The 23,791-nt window shown below is 37.4% G+C and overlaps 1 protein-coding gene across 36 annotated transcripts in view; it reads right to left on the bottom strand.

The window, feature by feature from the left end:
* The window catches only part of LOC106880568 (kinesin-like protein unc-104), a 267,934-nt gene that overhangs the window by 120,481 nt on the left and 123,662 nt on the right, over positions 1-23,791 (bottom strand). For 26 of the 36 annotated variants that reach the window (XM_089340891.1, XM_089340887.1, XM_089340888.1 and 23 more), the window contains exons 10-14: positions 23,738-23,755; positions 3,238-3,319; positions 1,806-1,884; positions 598-737; positions 244-412 (exon numbers count right to left, since the gene is read on the bottom strand). In XM_089340891.1, coding sequence (XP_089197017.1) covers positions 244-412; positions 598-737; positions 1,806-1,884; positions 3,238-3,319; positions 23,738-23,755 — 488 coding nt within the window. The remainder of the gene's footprint in view (positions 1-243; positions 413-597; positions 738-1,805; positions 1,885-3,237; positions 3,320-23,737; positions 23,756-23,791) is intronic. The other 10 variants (XM_089340878.1, XM_089340880.1, XM_052976568.2 and 7 more) reach the window with 1 other exon arrangement.

Here is a 23,791-nt window from a genome sequence, read left to right as displayed (position 1 = left end):
GATGTAAGGTAAAGTTGTTTATAAGGAGGAGGGTTTCTAATACCAGAAGGCATTTCACATTTACAATGCTGTCAAGGAATCACACACACAGAGATTTCTTTCAGTTTTCCATCAACCAAATCCGCTCAGTAATTTCACTGCCCCTAGTACATAAAACTCTATACTAAGTCCCTCTTGCACACACACACACACACACACACACACAGATGGCAGTGAATTCAAATGAAGAAAATAGATATGAACCTGTCTTTTCTAATAGCTTCTGTTTTACGAAGTTTTTCTTCCCAAGATTCATTGAGTTCAGCCATTAGTTTCTCAGACAATTGAAGACGTTCCACTGGGTCATCACCATCGGTGGACATGGATTCTTTACGAGTGCGCTTTATCTCTTTTTGGCCAGTTGGAGTGTTACCTGCAGAAGAATGAAGAAATTGACAAATGTTGAAGACTACACAAAAAGAGAAAGTTGCCAAATAATGTTGAAGAAGACAGTTAATATCAAAAAGACAAATTACAAAAATAAATGCTGCATTTATTTTTCTTCGAAGTCAAAAAAAAATAAATAAATAAAATTGGATGAAGAAGAACGAGACTTACATTCATTTATTTCAATTCCTTCATGAACCAAAAGTTCTCGTAAACGAGCAACTTCTTCCTTGAGCTCACGAATAACCTTGGCATTTGGATCTTCATTGACCACAGCCTTGCATACGATCTGTTTGGCTCGGTCGGCATATCTAGAAGGACAAGTATAGAGATTACATATAACACATGCTACATGTGGAAATATATACAGCAGGTCATAGGTAGAAATTTATAAAGTTACAAGCACACATACATTTCATCTTCGTCTAAGATGACCTAAAAATAAATAGCATATAGATACTGCCCTTCTATCTTAACACTGGCGCTTCAGTTTGGTCATAAACCCTTAGCTGGAATTATTAACACAGTAAGGAGGGATTAAACTTTTTTTTTGAAGATTGAAATTTATTTTATTCTGACTGGATGAATATATACATCTCATTAGCCAAACAGAAAAATGCACCCTGCTTAAAGGTAGAGGGGCAGCACAATCCTGTAATAAGGTTACAATTCTTATGTATGTAGCCTGTGGTTCATCATCTTCATGGACATTGTGTTGCTAAAGATTGATTCACAAACACAAATAAATTGTCAGAGTATTTTAATACAGTCTTTTGGAACGTTCTTTCTTGTATTATCATTGTTCTTGAGATGTTCTTAAAACAGTAAATCAGATATGCATCTCTGTCTCATCTCATCTGGGCTCTAATAGAGTCATAAAAAGCTACAGTCAACACAGACACCTCACAATATCATTTTCTTAAAAAACACAGAATTAAATCATTTTTTGCATTGTCTTACACACACACACACACACACTGTATGAAGTTACACTTATTCAGCCTCTTAACATCACCCATCTATAATTCATAATTTTATCTTCCTTCCAGATTCTTCACATCTATACTAGAAACAACACTCGGACATTAGGAATCCATTTGCAATGGAGAATTGTAGGTAAATTCTCTCAAAATGTATCAGACATTATCTGGAACCAGGCAGGCCAAGAGGTTTTACTCTAATCCACAATGAGTGGGAGTAGTTAAGCTGTAAAGACTCTAATTTGTAAATATATGATCAACATGAATTTAAAAAAATATTGCCACACATTTCTGATCCCTGAAGCTTCTACACAGAAAAGTGTGTGTGTGTGTGTGTGTGTGTATGTGTGTTAAATTAAGAAGGTAGAAAACAATGAAAATCACAACTTATTTCCTTACCTTAGTGTACTGAGGGTTTCATCAAAATTGATGTCAGCTGGGCTGAGTGCAGCAACCATGGCAGTTTTTGAGTTTCCACCTGAATTGTTAGGAAAAGAACAAAAAAATAACAATAATAATATTTTCTTTATAATAATAATAATAATAATAATAATAATAATAATAATAACAATACTACTACTAATAATAATAATAATAACAATAATACTAATAATAATAATAATAATAATAACAATAATACTAATAATAATAATAATAATTTCTATTATAGGCATAAGGCCTATTCATGGGGAAGGGGATAATCAATTACATTGACTCCAGTGTTCAGTTGGTACTTATTTCATCAACCCCCAAAAGGATGTAAGGTAAAGCTGTTAATAAGGAGGAGGAGGGGGGGGGGTCTTATACCAGGAGGAATTTCATATGCTGCCAATGAATCATGCACACATTCTCACAGAGGCTTCTTTCAGTTTCCATCAACGAAATCCACTCATAAGACTTGGGTCAGCCAGGTGCTTTTATAGAAAGCATTTGTCCAAGTGTCTCTGCAGTAGGACAGAACCTGAAAACATACGGTTGGGAAGTAAACTTCTCAACCACACAGCCATGCCTACACAAAGAATTTTTTTTTAACCTTTTGCCTGTCTAAAGCATTTTCACAAGTGTCCGAAATACCCATATTTGCTTTCAGATTTTTAGGTAGATTTTTCTTTCATATGTTCTGAGTAATTTAAAGCTTTCCTTTCTGAAGTACCAAGTGACTCTGGTGGTTGAAAAACAATTAGAAATATGTATCATATACAACACATGGATGCCAGGAAAATATGTCTTATGTATTACATGCGAGATAATGGACAAAATCACAGTCCACAACAGCCACCACCTTTCACATTCATTTATGTTTATTATTATGGCCAAGTTTCAGCCCAGGCAATCCTTTTTGGCCCAACATTACTGCCTTGAGGTCATAGATACATTCCAGGCCGGTGTCTGTGATCAAGTTGTTAATGTAAGTGTGACAACGTTTTCCTTGTCTTACATCACCATGAAGCAAGGTAATATTTCCCTATAGTTGGACATTCTTACACAGAAGACTGAAAACAGAAGACACTATTTGAATGATGGTGGCACTCACTTCACAACATGAAGTGGGTTCCACAAGACTAATTTGAATGCTTCCATTTCAGGGTGGCGCATGCAGTGACCAGATAGTTGCAGCTGTCTTTGCCTGATCTTCTCGCTAACTTTCACATTTATATTGTCTTATTGGAATAGATTTTCATGGTCCTCACCATACAAGCCCAAAGAGTGAAAGCAATGATTTCCTGATAGTGTTATCCAAGCAAGATCTCATTCTAAGCACTGTCACAAGACACTACTACTACCACTTTGTTTGGAAAATACCAGTTAATGAAGAAAGCTGAATATTTACCCAAGTTTTCTCGAAGAAGCCATGTTAGTACAGAATCTCTGTAAGGAATGAAATCTGTTTTCTTCTTTTTCTTGCTGCTGACCTATAAGAAAATGAAATAACAGAAACACATCATTACATGTAAAACAATCACCATGTAATTGATTATCCCCTACCCCATGAATTTCAGGCCTTATGCCTATAAATAAATATTTTAATTATTAATGACAGAATACCAAAAGGTAATCTTTATACCCAACTTAACACAGATGTTCTGTTAGAACACTGAATACTGCGTTATTAACCTTGAGAGATCCTCTCAAAGAGGTGTTTGGTGCATATATATATATATATATATAATAGAATAAGAAATAGAAAGTCATCGATACAGTATTATATATTTGAGAAAATGAATAGAAATGGCTTTTCTGACAATTTTTCCACTTTAATAATTAGATGTTTATAATTTTACAAAAAGTAACCAAACAGTTTTGGGCTAATTGTGCCCATCTTCAGTGGTGAACACCTGACCACTAGATCTCTAGCAGTCGGGTATTCACCAATGTAGATGGGCACAAATAGCCCCAAAACTGTTCAGTCACCTTTTGTAAAATTAAAAACATCTAATTTATTAAAGTGGAAAAATTACCATTTCTATTCATTTTTTCAAATATATAATACTGTACCAAGGACTTTCTATTTTTATTCTACTATACACACACACACACACACACACACACACACACACACACACACACACACACACACACACACATATAATTGTATTTAAATTCATCTTAGTCCCTCTGATTCATACCGTGTTGTGTACAAAGTAAATATATTGTTTATACAATGATAAGCTTCTTACTCACAAAGCACAAATATGCAAATTACTTCATTTGATGGCATAAAAGACACACAGGTATATTACATGTACCGCAATTTCAATAGCACATATTCAGGAGAATAAGTTTTTAGTGCATTTAAGCATGTACTACAGGCTCAAATTTTCATATAGACTCAGGGCAATTTTTTGAGACGTTTGTGCAGGGGAGAGAGAGTAGGTCCTCAATATGGTAAACGATCCACCATGGTGATAACCTATGACTGTTTTATATAACAACTTAATGTTCTATAGTATTGATTAGGAAAAGGAAACTACGTATATCTTCTCTGAGGAATAGCGAACAAATTGTGAAACAGCCAATCAGGAGATTTCTCACCTCTTTTTACCACACACTCAAAGCATAAAAGAAATTTGTTTAAATTGTGAATATTTCTGTCACAGCTAGGTTTTCTAATATTAAACATCAAGTCAACAACTGTATTTATAAGGGAAATCAGCTTGGCAGATTGAATCTCATTCCATCTACAGAAATAACTCAATATCCATTATGTTTCAATATTGTTGCTGTTTAGAATGACTGCAAATAGCTGTAAATAGACATTCTTTTATTCATTTCAGCCATGCAGCTGTGGTCATGCTGGAACACCACCGGATTAAGATATTTCAGAATTAAATCTCTTTCACAAAAACAGACACCATCCATTGCCTGTGGTAAACACCAAACAATGATATATTAATATATTAGCTGTTGGTATTTTACTTCTGTTGAAGACACAGTAAGTCTATTGTAAGAGAGCTACAGACTATTGGCATTCTGCACTCATACCTAGAGCCCTTCTGCTTCGCTATCATCACAAATTTTACTTCCATTTCTCCATGCTTGCATAGGTCAGAAAGACTTTGTTGAGGCAAATTATTTTATGGCTGGATGCTCTTCCTGTCACCAACCCTTACTTGTTTCCAAGTAACGTAATATTTCTCCATGGCTGGATGTTCTTACACAGAAGATTGAAAGCAAAAGACACAGTTTATATGATGGTGACACTCACTCACAACTACCAGGTTTCTACCAAGACAAAAAGACACAAACACATACATACACACACCCATGCACGCACACATATACAAAAGGCTTCATTCAGTTTCTATCAACCAAATCCACTCACAGGGCTTCGGTCAGTTCAGAGATATAATAGAAAGCAATTATCTAAGATGTCGTACAATGAGTGTCACTTAGTGATTAGGATATTCAGTTCATGATCAAAGGGTCATGGTTTCTTTTCTTGGTGGTTCACTGTGTCCTTGAGCAAGACACTCTATTTTCCATTGTACCAATTGACTCAGTGGGCAAAAACGAGTTGCACCTGTAATTCAAAGGAGCAGCCTTGTCACATTCTGTGCCACACTGAATCTCCCTGCGAACTACATTAAGGGCATGCATGTCTGTGTTATGCTCAGCCACTTACATGCTAATTTCATGAGTAGGATGTTCTGTTGACCAGATGAACTGGAACCTCCATCGTTGTGACCACCAGAGTGTACAATGAGAGAGAAGCAAACTTCTTAACTACAGGGCCATATCTATGCCTACATAATTTTGATAGTCATTTTCTTGGAAAATGGTGGGTTTCACCAGATCAATTTTACACTGGTGCACAACAGGAAGATGGTCTTCAGTTTTGATCCAATATCAATTACGGAATATATATATTTTTTTTTTTCCCCAATTTAATTCATAAAGTAACCAAAGAATTGACAAATTGACTTAAATGATACTAAAATTGAAGAAGTTTTCTGTATATGTCTGTCTTTGAACAAGACAAATATACATATTATTCTTTGTATGACTGGGTACACATTGAGGATACAAAGTGCATAGGATGTAATTTGCAATTAAATTTAAATATTGCAGTAAATATATATTTTTAAAACATTCAGAAAAAAAAAGAGAATTCTTACAATAAAATTCCATGTGAAAAAGGTTTTGTCTTTTGGAAAGTTTTTTTTTCCTCATGATGAAAGCTATTTACCAAAATGTATTTATGTAAGTAATATAACGACGTATGTATTTATGTAAGTATTATAATGACATATATTTTACTTCTTAAATAAAAATGCACTACATAAATAGACTCTCATTTTATTATCATTTCAATACAAAACATGGCCTTCTGATAAATGAAAGGAATCATTATCAATAATAATAATAAAAAAATCAATATTATCTTAGAAAGACAGACAGATAGATAGATAGGAAGAATGTAAGGCAAATAACATATTTAAAAATATAGAAAGTAAATTATTTAATTGCAAAGAAAGAAATGACTAGTGAACAACAATAAATTATAATTTGAGATGTATTGAATTATGCCTGACATCACTGTAATAGTCAGACAAACTAGGATTTCAGATAGAATAACAATAACAGTAGCAATAAAACTATCAGCAATAGAAGTAAATGTACGTGAAGTTTAAAGATAGAATAACAGACATTGAACTGAGGCAAGGGAAACAGAAAGCTGACAACATTAAGAGAGAAAAAACAAAAAAGAACAACTTTCAAATAGAAATCTTTACTGAAAGAAAGGCAAACCCTTCTTTTTTTTTTTTTTTTTTTTTTTTTTTTTGTTCAGTTTCAAAACTTAGTGAAAAATTGTTTTCAATAGCAAGAACTTAATGTATTTAAAGTTATAAATTATGGCTTGAAATTTTAGCACAAGGTCTGAAATTTCATGTGGAGAGAGTTAGACAATTTCATTGATCCCAGTACTTGATTGGTACTTGTTTTATTAACTCTGAAAGGCAAAGTCAACCTTGGAGGAATTTGAACTCCAGATGTGAAGACAGATGAAATACTTAAGCATTCTTCCCAGTGTGCTAATGATTCTGCCAGCTCGTTGCCTTGGTAAAGCTTTTAATAACAGTATGTAAATATTGAATAAAATCTCCCTTTGGATCAGAAAAGTCAAAGGTTGTCTTTTGTTTTGTTTTTTTGTGAATTCTCCCCCTATATATATATATATATATATATATATATATATGACAGGCTTCTTTCAGTTTCCATCTACCAAATCCACTCACAAGGCTTTGGTCAGCCTGGGACTATAGTAGAAGACACTTGCCCAAGGTGCAGCACAGTGGGACTAAACCCGGAACCACGAGGTTCAGAAGCAAGATTCTTACCACACAGCCACTCCTGCACCTATAAATTCTTCATATTTTCAAAAATAACTAAAATGGTTTAGTAATGACTAACTTGCTTACTTAAATTCTTCACTATTTTCAAAATTAACTGAAACAAATGCAGTGTATTTTAATAGAAATACAATAGTACTGACTGCACGACAGGTGAACTGCGATATGGCAAGGAATTACTGCATATCATATATATATATATATATATATATATATACAGAGAGAAAGAGAGAGAGAGAGAGTTGCCTCCTCTTTGTCTATGTGTATCAGTCTACCACAGAAGTATAATATTCTATACAAGAATATATTCCTAGCCCTGCTAAATGATAAATAATATTGGCATTGTAATCCCTTCAGAAAATATTGAAATCTTACCATGAAAGGCACATGGCTAAAGTGGTTAGGGTATTACATTCATGATTGTCAGATCATAGTTTCGATTCCCAGACAAGGCAGTGTGCTGCATTCTTCAGCTTAACACTTTATTTCACATTACTCCAGTCCACTCAACTGTAAATGAGCCCCAGCAATATCTGGTAAGTTAACTCTGTGACAGACCATCGTCCCATTCAGAGGAGAGTGTTGTAATCTTAGTCACTTATAAGCCGGCGAAACCAGGTTAAGCTCTGGCCTTATGAGTCCTTGGGCTTAAAACAGATGTAAGCCTAACAAGCAAAGGAACACAAATATTCTACAGACTCTGGTCTACACTGACACCTAATTACTTCTTGTTCTTTTTTATGATTACCATTTGTGAGAGATAGAATCCTTAGGGAACAAAACACATTGCCTACCTATTTTACCTCTTTTAGCTATGGTCTACAAATCAAATGCCAGCCAAGCACAAAGGTAGACAAACTAATGTACCTCTTTTTCTCAAAATAAGTCATCTTGTAATAAGGTTATGAAACCATTATTATTATCCTTATTACTCCTCTCAGTGTAGACCTGTAAGTCAGACAGAAGGAACTGGAAAGGGCACTTACTCTAAGTGTTCAGGGAAGCTTCAAAGAGTGAGGTTCCTTGATTATCCCTAGAGGTCCTCCTGTATCAAGAGGGCTACATCTCTATCATCCTCCCCCACCACCTTCTTTTTAAACCTTTGTATGCTATGTACATGTCCCTTCTTTTTCAGTATATACCATGTATACTTACCTTTTTTTATCATTTCATTATATGTAACCCCCCCACACACACACACTTTATGTCTACCTTTGTATTGTCCCCTCATCCTTCACCCTTGTGGCAAATAAATGAAGTCATTATTATTATTATTCAGTAGTTTTATTTTTATAACGTGCTTTCACTTCACTACTGAGCGCAGCTCTGTGCGCCTTGGGTATGTGCTGTGGTTTGCTGTGGTGCTCTTATGTTTACTGTATTGAAAGTGTTTTGCGTAGAATGTGTGCAGTACCCAGTAGTGCAATTTTCTGTATGTTATATATATTTGTAAGTCCTGGTGTTTTTGTTATGTATTTGTCTGAATATTTTTTAATTATACCTAAGGCACCTACTATGATAGGAATTGTTTCTGTTTTTAGATTCCACATTCGACACTCTCTCTCTCTCTCTCCCCCCCCCCCCTCTCTCTCTCTCTCTCTCTCTCTCTTTATATATATATATGATGATGATGATGATGATCTTTTCTCCCGCCATGCCTCTGTCTACCCCTCCATCCTCTCTCTCCCCCTTCGTAGTTTTTCCTTTAAGGTCTTCAGGTTCTGGCTATATATAAATGAGAAACCCATTCTAAATTATCTCGCTGACGTACTACGACGAAATACCCAAGATGCAGATAAGATAGAGATTTTTATTTATTTACGGCCTCAAACATCTCAATACCTTGCGCTTTAGTTTTGTCCCTTATTATTTATCTTGTTTCTCTCCATGAAATTCAATTGAATTCAGTTGTTGTCTTAAATTCATGCTTATTCATTTTCTAAGCTTCCTAAATTCATGCTACGTTATATTCTAATCACCCAGAATTCATTGCTCTTTTAAAAAATTACGATTTATGCATTGTTGTCTCTCAAATATTTAAAATCTACAATTAAGAGCCCTCTCTACTCGCTGGCGGTACCTACCCACCACCACTACCCATTTTCCTTTATTCAAAAATTCTTATCGCTCCTTAAAATTATGGCTTTTAAGTGTTGATTTCTCAGCCCAAGAATTACAGCGTGATGTGCTGCTTGACTGGTCCCCCCTCTCTCTCTCTCTCTCTCTCTCTCTCTTTATATATATATATGATGATGATGATGATGATCTTTTCTCCCGCCATGCCTCTGTCTACCCCTCCATCCTCTCTCTCCCCCTTCGTAGTTTTTCCTTTAAGGTCTTCAGGCTCTGGCTATATATAAATGAGAAACCCATTCTAAATTATCTCGCTGACGTACTACGACGAAATACCCAAGATGCAGATAAGATAGAGATTTTTATTTATTTACGGCCTCAAACATCTCAATACCTTGCGCTTTAGTTTTGTCCCTTATTATTTATCTTGTTTCTCTCCATGAAATTCAATTGAATTCAGTTGTTGTCTTAAATTCATGCTTATTCATTTTCTAAGCTTCCTAAATTCATGCTACGTTATATTCTAATCACCCAGAATTCATTGCTCTTTTAAAAAATTACGATTTATGCATTGTTGTCTCTCAAATATTTAAAATCTACAATTAAGAGCCCTCTCTACTCGCTGGTGGTACCTACCCACCACCACTACCCATTTTCCTTTATTCAAAAATTCTTATCGCTCCTTAAAATTATGGCTTTTAAGTGTTGATTTCTCAGCCCAAGAATTACAGCGTGATGTGCTGCTTGACTGGTCCCCCCTCTCTCTCTCTCTCTCTCTCTCTCTCTTTATATATATATATGATGATGATGATGATGATCTTTTCTCCCGCCATGCCTCTGTCTACCCCTCCATCCTCTCTCTCCCCCTTCGTAGTTTTTCCTTTAAGGTCTTCAGGTTCTGGCTATATATAAATGAGAAACCCATTCTAAATTATCTCGCTGACGTACTACGACGAAATACCCAAGATGCAGATAAGATAGAGATTTTTATTTATTTACGGCCTCAAACATCTCAATACCTTGCGCTTTAGTTTTGTCCCTTATTATTTATCTTGTTTCTCTCCATGAAATTCAATTGAACTCAGTTGTTGTCTTAAATTCATGCTTATTCATTTTCTAAGCTTCCTAAATTCATGCTACGTTATATTCTAATCACCCAGAATTCATTGCTCTTTTAAAAAATTACGATTTATGCATTGTTGTCTCTCAAATATTTAAAATCTACAATTAAGAGCCCTCTCTACTCGCTGGTGGTACCTACCCACCACCACTACCCATTTTCCTTTATTCAAAAATTCTTATCGCTCCTTAAAATTATGGCTTTTAAGTGTTGATTTCTCAGCCCAAGAATTACAGCGTGATGTGCTGCTTGACTGGTCCCCCCTCTCTCTCTCTCTCTCTCTCTCTCTCTTTATATATATATATGATGATGATGATGATGATCTTTTCTCCCGCCATGCCTCTGTCTACCCCTCCATCCTCTCTCTCCCCCTTCGTAGTTTTTCCTTTAAGGTCTTCAGGTTCTGGCTATATATAAATGAGAAACCCATTCTAAATTATCTCGCTGACGTACTACGACGAAATACCCAAGATGCAGATAAGATAGAGATTTTTATTTATTTACGGCCTCAAACATCTCAATACCTTGCGCTTTAGTTTTGTCCCTTATTATTTATCTTGTTTCTCTCCATGAAATTCAATTGAACTCAGTTGTTGTCTTAAATTCATGCTTATTCATTTTCTAAGCTTCCTAAATTCATGCTACGTTATATTCTAATCACCCAGAATTCATTGCTCTTTTAAAAAATTACGATTTATGCATTGTTGTCTCTCAAATATTTAAAATCTACAATTAAGAGCCCTCTCTACTCGCTGGCGGTAACCCGCCCTCCCACCCCCTCCACCGGAAGTTCATTCGTCTGTCATCCCTCTGTCATCCCACCCCCTCCACCGGAAGTTCATTCCTCTGTCATCCCACCCCCTCCACCGGAAGTTCATTCCTCTGCCATCCCACCCCCTCCACCGGAAGTTCATTCCTCTGTCATCCCACCCCCTCCACCGGAAGTTCATTCCTCTGCCATCCCTCCACCGGAAGTTCATTTCTCTGTCATCCCGCCCCCTCCACCGGAAGTTCATTCCTCTGTCATCCCACCCCTCCACCGGAAGTTCATTCCTCTGTCATCCCACCCCTCCACCGGAAGTTCATTCCTCTGTCATCCCACCCCTCCACCGGAAGTTCATTCCTCTGTCATCCCACCCCTCCACCGGAAGTTCATTCCTCTGTCATCCCACCCCCTCCACCGGAAGTTCATTCCTCTGTCATCCCACCCCTCCACCGGAAGTTCATTCCTCTGTCATCCCACCCCCTCCACCGGAAGTTCATTCCTCTGTCATCCCGCCCCCTCCACCGGAAGTTCATCCCTTTGTCATCCTGTCAACCTCGGCTGTCTCCCGGAACCCATCTAGTGGCCTTGGCCATCCTCTCCCCTACCTTTGGGTAGCGCATTAAGGTTGAGAAATGTTTGCAGGTTGTAGGTAATGTTTTGCTTATGAATTCTTCCAATTGCAAGTTTTCTTTTCAGGTACACGACACTGCTTTTCCTCTTCCCAGGCTACAGGCCCACACCCCCAACACCCATACTGTTAGGATTGGCACTCTCAACGTCGGCACGCTGAAAGGTAGATCTGGTGAAATTGTTGAGATGCTTGAACGGAGATGCGTAGATATGTGCTGCATCCAGGAAGTAAGATGGAGAGGAGGTTCTGCAAGGTTCCTCACAGGCAAAGAACACAGGTACAAGATTTTCTGGGCAGGGAACACTGACGGGGTCAGGGGCGTAGGAATACTTCTAGCGGAGAAATGGGTGGATAAGGTAATCGAGGTCGTTAGAGTAAGTGACAGAGTACTTAAGATCAGACTAGTGCTTCATCATAGATTAGCTACTGTCATCTCAGCCTATGCACCTCAACCTGGGCTACCAGATGGTCTGAAAGACCAATTCTATGACACCCTCTTGCAAACTACCTCGTCGACGAGTGACAGGGACCTTCTCTTTGTGGCTGGAGACTTCAACGGTCATGTCGGACGTCGTGCTGGGGGCTTCCATGGCATACATGGAGGCTATGGCTTCGGTTCCCGCAACGAGGAGGGAACCAGACTGCTGGAGTTCTGTGATGCAACCAATCTTATGGTCTGCAATACCAACTTCAGGAAACCTGCCAGTCACCTAGTCACCTACCGCTCCGGCAGACACTCTAGCCAAATCGACTACATCCTCGCCAGAAATAGGGAAAGAGGGCGGCTTATAAATGCCAAAACCTACCCTGGCGAAGAATGTACCCCACAACATAGATTAGTAGTTAGCGACTTTGGGATCAAGGCAAAATGGGTGCCCAGAATTAGACAGGCTTGGAGAAGAAGGGTGTGGAAGCTTAAAGACCCTGCAAACGGACAGAGACTTAGAGACAAGTTACTTGAAGCATTTAACGAAATAGAAGGGGATATAGCATCATACAACGTGGAAGACAATTGGAGATTTCTGCGGGACAACCTGTTGAAAGCCACCGACCAGATTTGTGGGTGGTGTAAGGTCCCCTCCCAACCCAGAGTAACGTGGTGGTGGAACAAGGAGGTAGACAGGGCTATTAGACAAAAGAAACAAGCTTGGAAGGACTGGAAGAACGGTGGTAGCAGGGAATTGTACCAATGTGCCAGAAGGGAGGCTAGGCGACAGGTTTATTTAGCCAGAGGGGAAGCAGATAAGGAAAGATTTGCCAATGTTCTGCGCCGTGAGGACCAAAGACTCGAGGTATTTCGGGTTGCAAGACAGTGTAGGAGAGAGAATAGTGATGTTGTAGGAGAGAAATGTGTTCGCATGGATGATGGTACGCTTGCATTAAATGAGGATGCAAAGAAAGAGGTCTGGAGATGCCACTACGATAGATTGCTTAATAAAGAGAATGAATGGGAGAAAGAGAGCCTGCCTTATGTCGACCCAATAGAGGGACCAGCTATCCGAGTTGATAGTACCAGGGTAGATAAAGCAATTAAGAGTATGAAGACCGGGAAAGCCCCCGGCCCATCAGGAATCACTGCAGAGATGCTCAAAATATCTGGCAGTGTTGGCTATAGCCTAGTCACCCGTATTACGAACCAGGTGATACACGAAGGAGTCATACCCTATGACTGGTGTAGCAGCATCATAGTCAACTGCTACAAAGGTAAAGGGGACGCTTTAGATACAAATAATTACAGAGGCATCAAGCTGTTAGATCAGGTTATGAAAGTTACAGAGAGGGTCATAGCCCAACTAATTAGGGAGCGAATCAATTTAGATGAGATGCAGTTTGGGTTCGTGCCAGGTAAAAGCACTACTGATGCCTTATTTCTAGTGAGACAGTTGCAAGAGAAATACCTAGCCAAGGATAAACCTCTGTACCTGGCTTTCGTTGACATGGAGAAAGCCTTTGACAGGGTCCCCCGATCCCTTATCTGGTGGTCAATGAGGAAACTTGGGATAGAAGAATGGCTAGTGAGAGCTGTGCGAGCCATGTACAGAGATGCGGCCAGTAAGGTGAGGGTTGGAAATGAGTACAGCAATGAATTCCGGGTAGAGGTAGGGGTCCACCAAGGTTCCGTCCTCAGCCCCCTATTATTTACCATAGTCCTCCAGGCAATCACAGAGGAGTTCAAGACAGGTTGCCCCTGGGAGCTCCTCTATGCTGATGACCTTGCCCTAATTGCGGAGTCACTATCAGAACTAGAGGAGAAGTTTCAGGTGTGGAAGCAAGGTCTAGAATTGAAGGGCCTTAGAGTCAACCTAGCTAAAACCAAAATCCTAATAAGTAGGAAGGTAGATAAAACACAAACCCCTTCAGGTAGATGGCCCTGCTCAGTATGTAGAAAAGGAGTAGGTAGTAACTCTATAAGATGTACCCGGTGCAAGCTATGGACACATAAGAGGTGCAGCAACATCAAAGGCAGGTTAACTAGCAAGTTAGTTTTTGTTTGTGGCAGATGTTCAGGTGCAATAAAGACTGCAAACAAACAGGAAACAACTTCTATCTCATTCCAGGGTGAAAAACTAGAGGTAGTCGATAGCTTCCGCTATCTGGGCGACCAAGTTAGTAGTGGGGGTGGGTGCGCTGAAAGTGTAGCTGCTAGAATAAGAATAGCCTGGGCAAAGTTTAGAGAGCTCTTACCCCTGCTGGCGACAAAGGGACTCTCACTCAGAGTAAAAGGCAGACTGTATGACGCATGCGTACGAACAACCATGCTACATGGCAGTGAAACATGGGCTGTAACTGCTGAGGACATACGTAAGCTCGCAAGGAATGAAGCCAGTATGCTCCGTTGGATGTGTAATGTCAATGTGAATACCCGTCAGAGTGTAAGTATCTTGAGAGAAAAGCTGAACATTAGAAGCATCAGTTGTGGCGTGCAAGAGAGACGATTGCGCTGGTATGGACATGTGGTGAGAATGGAGGAGGATAGCTGCGTGAAAAAGTGCCACACCCTAACAGTTGAGGGAACCCGTGGAAGAGGTAGGCCCAGGAAGACCTGGGCTGAGGTGGTGAGGCAAGACCTTCGTACATTGGGCCTCACCGAGGCGATGACTACGGACCGAGACCTTTGGAAATGGGCTGTGCGTGAGAAGACCCGGCAAGCCAAGTAAGATCGTTGCCAGTGCCCCTGGACTGGTTCTTGTGCGGGTGGCACATGAGATGCACCATTTTGAGCGTGGCCGTTGCCAGTACCGCCTGACTGGCTCCTGTAGGATTTTCGAGCGAGATCGTTGCCAGTGCCCCTGGACTGGCTTGTGCGGGTGGCACATAAAAGACACCATTTCGAGCGTGGCCGTTTTCGTGCGGGTGACACGTAAAAGCACCCACTACACTCTCTGAGTGGTTGGCGTTAGGAAGGGCATCCAGCTGTAGAAACTCTGCCAAATCAGACTGGAGCCTGGTGTTGCCATCCGGTTTCACCAGTCCTCAGTCAAATCGTCCAACCCATGCTAGCATGGAAAGCGGACGTTAAACGATGATGATGATGATGATTCGAGTTATCTCTATTTCCAGGTCTTTGTATTTTGAAAGTTTTTCCATTTCTTTTAGAGAAACGTTGTCATCTGCTGGTATTGATACATCAATTAGAAAGCATTTTTTTTCTTCATGATCTTTGACAACTATATTTGGTCTATTTGCCTTAATTTCTCTATCTGTGTGTATTGGCATATCCCAGAGTATGGTTGCTTTCTCGTTTTCTGTGACCTTTTCTGGCGTGTGTTTATACCATCTTTTTTCTGTTGTTATTCCATAATGTTGGCATAGCTTCCAGTGTATATAGGTCCCAGCTCTGTCGTGTCTGTGAATATATTCCTTCTTAGCCAGGACTGGGCAGCCAGAGATAATATGATTTATTGTTTCTTGTCGATCTCCACATATTCTACAGTTACTTGTTATATTTCTTTTCATTATGTGTTTTTGGTAATTTCTGGTGGGGAGGCTTTGGTCTTGTGCAGCAATTAAAAATCCTTCAGTCTCTGCTTTGAGTCCTGAGCTTCTCAGCCATTGCTGGGATTTTTCTCTGTCTATTTCTTTCGCATTTAGTTTAGCCCAGTATTTACCATGTTGGGGCTTTTCTTGCCATCGTTTTATCATGGTCCGTTGCTGTTCTAGTTTTAGTTTGGATTTCATTTGTTTTATAGCTTTTGTTGTTTCTTCTTCTTCTTCTTCGTATTTGTTAGGTAGATTGATTTCTTGTTTGTATTTGTCAGCTTCCTTAAATACTGAAAACAGTTTTTTGTTTTGCTCGTGTTTCGTGGCTATTTGTATTAGTTTCCCTTGCTTCTGGAGTAGGTATTTTTGCAGTCCTATGGTGGTTATTTTATAATAGTTTTCTAGCTGTATAAGACCCCTGCCACCTTCTGTGCGTTGTATATATAGCCTTTCTATGTCAGATTTTGGGTGGTGCATCCTATATCCTGTCATTATTTTTCTTGTTTTCCTGTCTATTTTACATAGTTCGTTTAGTGTCCAGTTAAGGATGTTGTAGCTGTAGCTTATAACTGGGACAGCTAAAGTGTTGATACCCATTATCTTGTTTTTAGCATTGAGCTCTGTTTTTAGTATTGATCTAACTCGTCTATAGTACTCTTTCTTTATTTTTTCTTTCATTTGTGTATGTTGTATCCTATCTAGTTCATTGACTCCTAAATACTTATATGGTTGGCTTTCGTCTAGTTCTCTTATTTCATTGGCTTTATCTAGTGTTATATTGCTACTTTTAACTAATTTTCCTCTTTTCAGGGTTGCTTTGGCACATTTTTCTAATCCGAATTTCATTTCTATTTCCTTGGTAAAGCCGTGTACTGTCTGTAGTAGTGTTTCTAGCTCTTTGTCGTTTTTTGCATATAATTTTAGGTCATCCATATATAGAAGGTGGCTGACTGTTTTTCCATAGCATTTGTAACCACATCCAGTTCTATTTAGCAATTCTGTTAAAGGTGTGAGTGCCAGGCAGAACAGGAGTGGAGAGAGCATGTCTCCCTGGAATATTCCTCTTCTAATGGGGATGGCTTTCGTTTTCACAAGTCCCTCTTTTGTTTGGAGCTGTAGCACTGTCTGCCATTTGTTCATTGAGTGCTCTATGTATTTTATGATAATTGGTGCCACCTTGTTTATGGCTAGTGTTTCCAGAATCCACGTGTGGGAAACACTGTTGAAAGCCTTTTGGTAGTCCACCCAGGCCATACTGAGGCCTTTCTTCTTTCTGCGGCTGTCTTCAGTTATGGCTTTATTGATCAATAATTGATCTTTACAGCCGTATGAGCCCTTGCAGCATCCCTTCTGCTCTTCTGGAAACAGGTTGTTATTTTCCAGGTGTTTACTCAATCTCTGCGATATTATTGCAGTAAAGGCTTTGTAGATCGTAGGGAGACAGGTTATAGGTCTATAGTTTTGTGGTTTTTCCGTTTCCGTGGATTTGGGGATTAAGATGGTTTTCCCATTTGTGAGCCATTCAGGCATTGTCTCTGGATCTGCTATTATGTTGTTAAAGTTTTCTGCCAGCTTTTTATGCATTGCTGGCAGGTGTTTTAACCAGAAATTGGGGATCTTGTGTCCAGGTGCTTTCCAGTTGCTTAGTCTTTGCAGTGTCTGGGTGACCTCTTCAGTTGTTATAGGGGCCCAGAGTTGCTCAGGTGCTAAGTTCGTTGTTTTAATGGTCCTTTTTTGGGGTTGTTGCTTCACCGACCATATTTGTTTCCAGAATTTCTCTAGTTCTTCTGCTGTTGGTGCTGAAGTAATGTCTATTTTATTTTTACCCAGTTCTTGGTAGAGTTTTTGGGGGTTGGATTTGAACTGTTTGTTTTGTTCAAAGAAACGTTGGCGTTTCTCATACCGGCGGATCCTTTGTGTTTTGGCAAGGATGTCTTGCTTTAGTTTTTCTTTTGCTTCAGGTAAGTCTTTTTCTGTAATGCTGTATTTGTACAGTATTTTTGTTTTCTTCTTGTTACTTAGTAGTGTTGATTGTTTACTAATTTCGTTGAGAATCGATAAATCTTTTCTCTTTTTTTTAATTTTGTACTGGATGTTATTTATCTACAAGGTCTGTTTGGGTGGTAGAACTCCTGTTCGGATGGGTTTGAGTGAGTATCCTGCTTCTTTTGTGGCTGCAGTGGCTGCCACATATATCATGTCATTTAGCTCAGTGATATTGCCTGTTGTTTCTGTGGTTGTTAGTTCCGTGACGGCCAGGTTTATGCTATTTATTATTGATGTTGTTTTATTGTCTATTTTGATTTTTGGGAGATATAATCTGTGGTCCATTCTAAGATGTGGTTTTCAGTTCTTCGGTTATTTTCATTTTCATAGTATCGTAATTATTAGGTTTCCCTTCGTTATTTCCAGGCTTTATATTTGTTTTGCCTTCATTTTCATTCATATCTTTGTCTGTGGTGTTCTGGATTGGTGCTTTTTGAACATTATTATACATCTCTATGGTCTGGGTTTGTTGTTTTTTGTTTACTTCGTTTTTGCCGGGCATGTTACGTTTGTCCTCGTGTTTTGCTATCTCAGTGTTTATATTATTATTTGGCATTGCTGTGTGACTACTATCTAGATTTTCCTGATGTATTTTTTCTTTCAATTGTTCTATTTCTATTTCTGATATTTTTTTTGCTTTTAGAATATATCTTCTTATGTTAGCTAGTTTGTTAGGGTTCATTGTTTTATCGAGGTCTATATTTACATTATTTTTCTTCCATGTTTTATATGTATGTGTTGTTGCATTTTCGTTTTTTGGGTAGAGTACTGCTGTGAAATAGGCGTGTAGGATCGAAATGTGTTCCTCATGTGTCCATTTATGCCGTTTTGGTTTTGTTTGCGGGACATGAGGAACAACGTCCGGGCCTTTATTTTGACGGTCGTCGTTTTCGTAGGGTACCGGTTCGTTATTATTATTAATATTATTATTATTATTATTATTATTATTATTATTAAGGTGACAAGCTGGCAGAGTCATTAGCATGCTGGTGCAAAATGCTTAGCAACATTTCATCTGCCTTTATGTTCTGAGTTCAAATTCTGCCAGGGTCAACTTTGCCTTTCATCCTTTCGGAATTGATAAAATAAGTATCAGTTGAGTACTGGGGTCAATGCAATCAACTTACCCCCTCCCATGAATATGCTGGCCTTGTGCTAAAATTTGAAACCATTATTGCTCTTGCTGACCAAGTGCACAACCCGTTTCTTAATCTCAGTTGTATCAATTTCTCTTCATTTAATAGATGGATGCCCTTCAGAAAGGACCACACACTATAAACCTCTGACTTTCTGTTTCCTTTTAGACCGGGGGACTTGTTATTGGGCAAAGAATTATCTTAATTGTTATCCTTATCATTAACATTTTGTAGGAATGAAAATGTGTAAGATTAAAGTATAGAATTTAAAATCACATAGAATTTCACTGAACTCACAAGCAACACTAGTTATAACCAGAAAACAGGTAGCAGATCTTTAGAGAATAATTATAAAGGGTCTTTTTTTATCTTTTTATGCTGAAGTCAACTTTACTTTTCTTCACTCTTGGATCCATTATAAGAATTACTAGTAAGATGTAGGATTAAATCAGTTGAAAATAGCCAACTCCCCACAGCCAATCCTTCTCTGCAATATAAACCTTATGTTTATTCATTATCATTTAATGTCTGTCTTCTGTGTTGACATGAATTGGATGGTTTTAGAGTATTCAAAGATCTTGAAGAGAGTGTTGAACCCAATGTCTGTTTTGGTATGGTTTCTACATATGGATATCCTCCTTAATGCCAACCACTTTACAGAGTATACCAGGTACTTTTTATCATGACACAAGCACTAATGAGGGGTCACCAAGTAACTCACAAGACAAAGGAAAATCCCCATTGACTTAGTGGGGTTCTAGCAGTGAGGGAGGTGGCTTTATACCAGGTGTCAAGAGACAGAGTATGATAGAGGGACAGACTTAGGTACCTTACAACAGATGAGATACAGGGCTATCCTCATTATATAAGGGCAGGTGGAAGTAGCTGGAAAGAAGACGATGGTAGTAATGAGGTGACCAATGAAAATCAATATTACGTACATATTTCAATCTAAATCAACAACAACAATAGACAATGTGAAGAATGTGTGCATAAATGAGTAAATATTAACAACATGTACTGCAGGCTTGACAGTGAGAAGGAAAGAGAAGTGAAGAGAATATAATGTGTACACAGTCTACATTGAGGATTTTAATCCTTGCTTTTTTAATCATCAACACACTAGATTAAGTGCTAAAAAAGTGATATGACACCATCAGCTTTCTTTAAAGATTTTATTATAAAAGGAAAAAAAAAGTACTGAAACTGTTTTAAAATAATAGGGATGAACAGATAAACACACTCATTGCACTTCAACACAAAGAAATATACATGCACCAGTGCACCGGTGAGGTACATTAAAAAACACTCAGCTATTCTCAAGGTCTTGATATTTTATTTTTAAATTTGCCTTCCAAGAATTGTAGGCATACCTGCTGGCCATTTGTAGGCATGCTTGTAGGCTTTATGTATGCCTTATTGGAGTACGTTGGTTGAAAATGTCTGGTCTACACAAATGCTTAAACTGTAAAATAATTTGTCACAGACTTGGCCTTATTATAGGCCATACACCAATAGTATTATATATATATATATATATATATATATATATATATATATATATATATATATATATATATATATGTATGTATGTATGTATGTATGTATATATATATAATGTAAACATACTGTCACACATACACACACAAATACACAGCATGCAGAAAATACAGAATGACAACCAATTTATCCTCATGGAAGTCAGTTTACAATGTGTACATTCATGCAAAGATAATCATTATTTCTCAGAGAAGATTTCCAACATTTGTCTATAAATAGTAAAGGTAACATACCTGAAGTGGTCTAGGGTTGTGTCTTCTAATTCTTATTATTATCATTAGTTTTTCTAATTCTTCTTTTTATCATTATCATCATCATCATCATTATTATTATTATTATTATTATTATTATTATTATTATTATTATTATTATTATTATTATTATTATTATTATTATTATTATTATTATTATTATTATTATTATTATTATTATTATCATCATCATCATCATCATCATCATTTTCTAATTCCTCCTATTGGGGATTTTAGTTGTTAGAATTTTCATTGTTATTTTATTGTATACTTGATTTTTGTGCTAAAGCCCACATGTCCCTTGTTTTATATCGTCCCTATTTGTTTTTGTGTTGGGCCCTTGTGGTGAGCTAACAGAATCGTTAGCATACCAGGCAAAATGCTTAGCAGCACTTCATACATCTTTATGTTCCAAGTTAAAATCCCACTAAGGTCAACTTTGCTTTTTATCCTTTTGGAGTCAATAAAATAAGTACCAGTTGAGCATGGGGGGGGGGGTCGATGTAATCAACCCCCCCCCAAAAAAAAAATTACTGGCCTAGTGCCAAAGTTTGAAATCATCATTAATATCATTGTTGTTGTGGTTTCCAATATAGACACAAGACATGAAATTCACAGGAGAGAGTTACTTGATATTATCAACCTCAGTTTTTTGACTGGTACTTTATTTTAGTGACCTGACAAAATGATGAAGTTAACCCCCAAAGGGATCAACTTTGACTGTCAGTTTTTTTAAAGGTCAATGTAATAAAATAGCAGTCAAAATTCTTTAGCATGCTGGATGAAATGCTTGGTGGTATTTTATTCGTCTTTATGTTTTGAGTTCAAATCCTGCCAAGGTTCACTTTGCCTTTCATCTTTTGGGAGTTGATAAATTAAGTACCAGTGAAACACTAGGGTCGATGCAATTGATTAGTCCCCGCCCCCAAAATTTAAGGCCTTGTGCCTATAGTAGGATTATTATTATTATCATCGTTACAGAAAGCAGTGAGTGGGCAGAATTATTAGCATGCCACACAAAATGCTTAGCAGCATTCCTTCCAGTTTTATGTTCTGAGTTCAAATCCCTTAAGCACTGGTGTTAAGGTAACCAACCTTTCTTCTCATAATTACTGGCCGCATTCCAAAATTATTATTATTATCATTATTATTATTCTTTTGCTCACTCAGTATTTCATTGTTGTTCTGCTAGTATTAGACTGCAAGATATCAAGTTGCATAGCACCATTCATATGGTTCTTGCTGGGCCAAACAAACTAGGTTTCTGTTGAGTTAAAAAATTCATATTTCAATAGCCAATATCTTCAAACTAACCATTAAAAATCCTTGCAACAGTTCCTAGGGCTCCTATTACAATTGAGAAAATGATAACTTTACAGTAATTCCAGATTCTCTGAAGTCCATATTTTGGGTTCTGACATTTTCATTTTCTCACATTCTTTGTCAAGCATTCTTGTATTAAAATGGGCAAGCAACATTGATTAAGCAACACTTTTATCTTTATTGAGTATTGGGTTTGACTGTTCCCTTAGCCTATTGAGTTTAAATGCTCCCTTTGCGTATCCGTTTGAATTTTTGTACCCCAATTATCATTATTATTATTAACTCAGATTTTGTTGGAACTCCTAGAGGATTGCTACCTGCAGCTTACAGTACCATGCTACCTGTTCTTTTCAACTATCTAATATTTTTCTGATGATTCTTGCTATGCCAAGGAGCACACTAATCTGATTTCCTTTATATTCCTCGATACCTGATTATTATTATTATTATTATTATTATTAGTAGTAGTAGTAGTAGTAGTAGTAGTAGTAGTATCATTATTCTTGTTCTCATTATCATTATCAATGTCATTATTATTAATATCAGTATTATCATTGTTTTTGTTGTCTTTATCATTATCAACATTATTATTATTACTATTATTATTATTATTCAATTAAACCTTATTATTATTATTATTATTATTATAAATCTATTACATGCTAATTTAGTTAGCAGAGATATTATCCTGAGGATTGGTGATCACAAGTCACCTCAGATTTCACAACTATGTCTTAGGATTCTTGCAGAATACAATATGGTACTGTTTTAGTAGCACCTATCTCAGTTCTAATACCAGTCTCAATTGCCTCACCCTTTCACCTCTTAGGTTGCAGTTTAAACAATGTACCAAACACACTGTTGGATCACTGGAGATGGGAAAGTCTTCAGGTTTGGTCATGCTACATTCTTGGTAGCAATATCTGTTAATCCCTTTGGTTAGAATTAGGTTTTATAGAATAAATAGAATTTCTGCTTAATTCTATTCTTTTTTTTTTTCTGCTATAACACAGAGAAGACATTGTGAAGGAAAGGTGCCATTCATGTCTATCAAGCAATTCCAATTTTTTTTCTTTTCTTTCAACTCATCATTTCTTTCATTAACAAAGAATTATGTAAAAACATCTTCAGCAGAATATTAAGTAAAATTTGAAGAATTGGTAAAAACATTTCTATGATTCTAAACAACAAGAACATTAGAATATTTTAGAATTCAAACTAATAAAAATATAACAAGTTTTCTTTGTCTCTTCCTAAAATATTTTCTAAACTTTAAATAAAATATTCTATTTATCTTCTGGTCCTGAATAATTCTCAAACCATTTTTTAGACTGATAAGAAAAGCAATAGATGTGCACTATAAATGTTTTGTTATCAACATGAAGGGTTTTGTTTTAAAGGAACTGGGAGGATTCTGTTGGAGTATTTAAGGTGCATGTGTTGCACTAAGTCTTGGTTACCTATATCGGAAAACTGCACTACATCAGAGGACAAAGGCACATACATACAAACATTTAGGAGCAATTTCATAGCTAGCCACAAACATAAAGGAGGACAATATCACATACACAGACCCCTTTTAAAAGCCTTACCTTTATCCCTTCAGCACTCTGCACAAAAGGTAAAAATAAAATAAAAATGAATAA

This window comes from Octopus bimaculoides, chromosome 24 (genome assembly GCF_046866305.1).
Source record: "Octopus bimaculoides isolate indiv1 chromosome 24, ASM4686630v1, whole genome shotgun sequence".
Taxonomy (NCBI): domain Eukaryota; kingdom Metazoa; phylum Mollusca; class Cephalopoda; order Octopoda; family Octopodidae; genus Octopus; species Octopus bimaculoides.
Note: the sequence above shows the minus strand (reverse complement) of the source record. Positions and strands in the feature narration are given on the sequence as shown.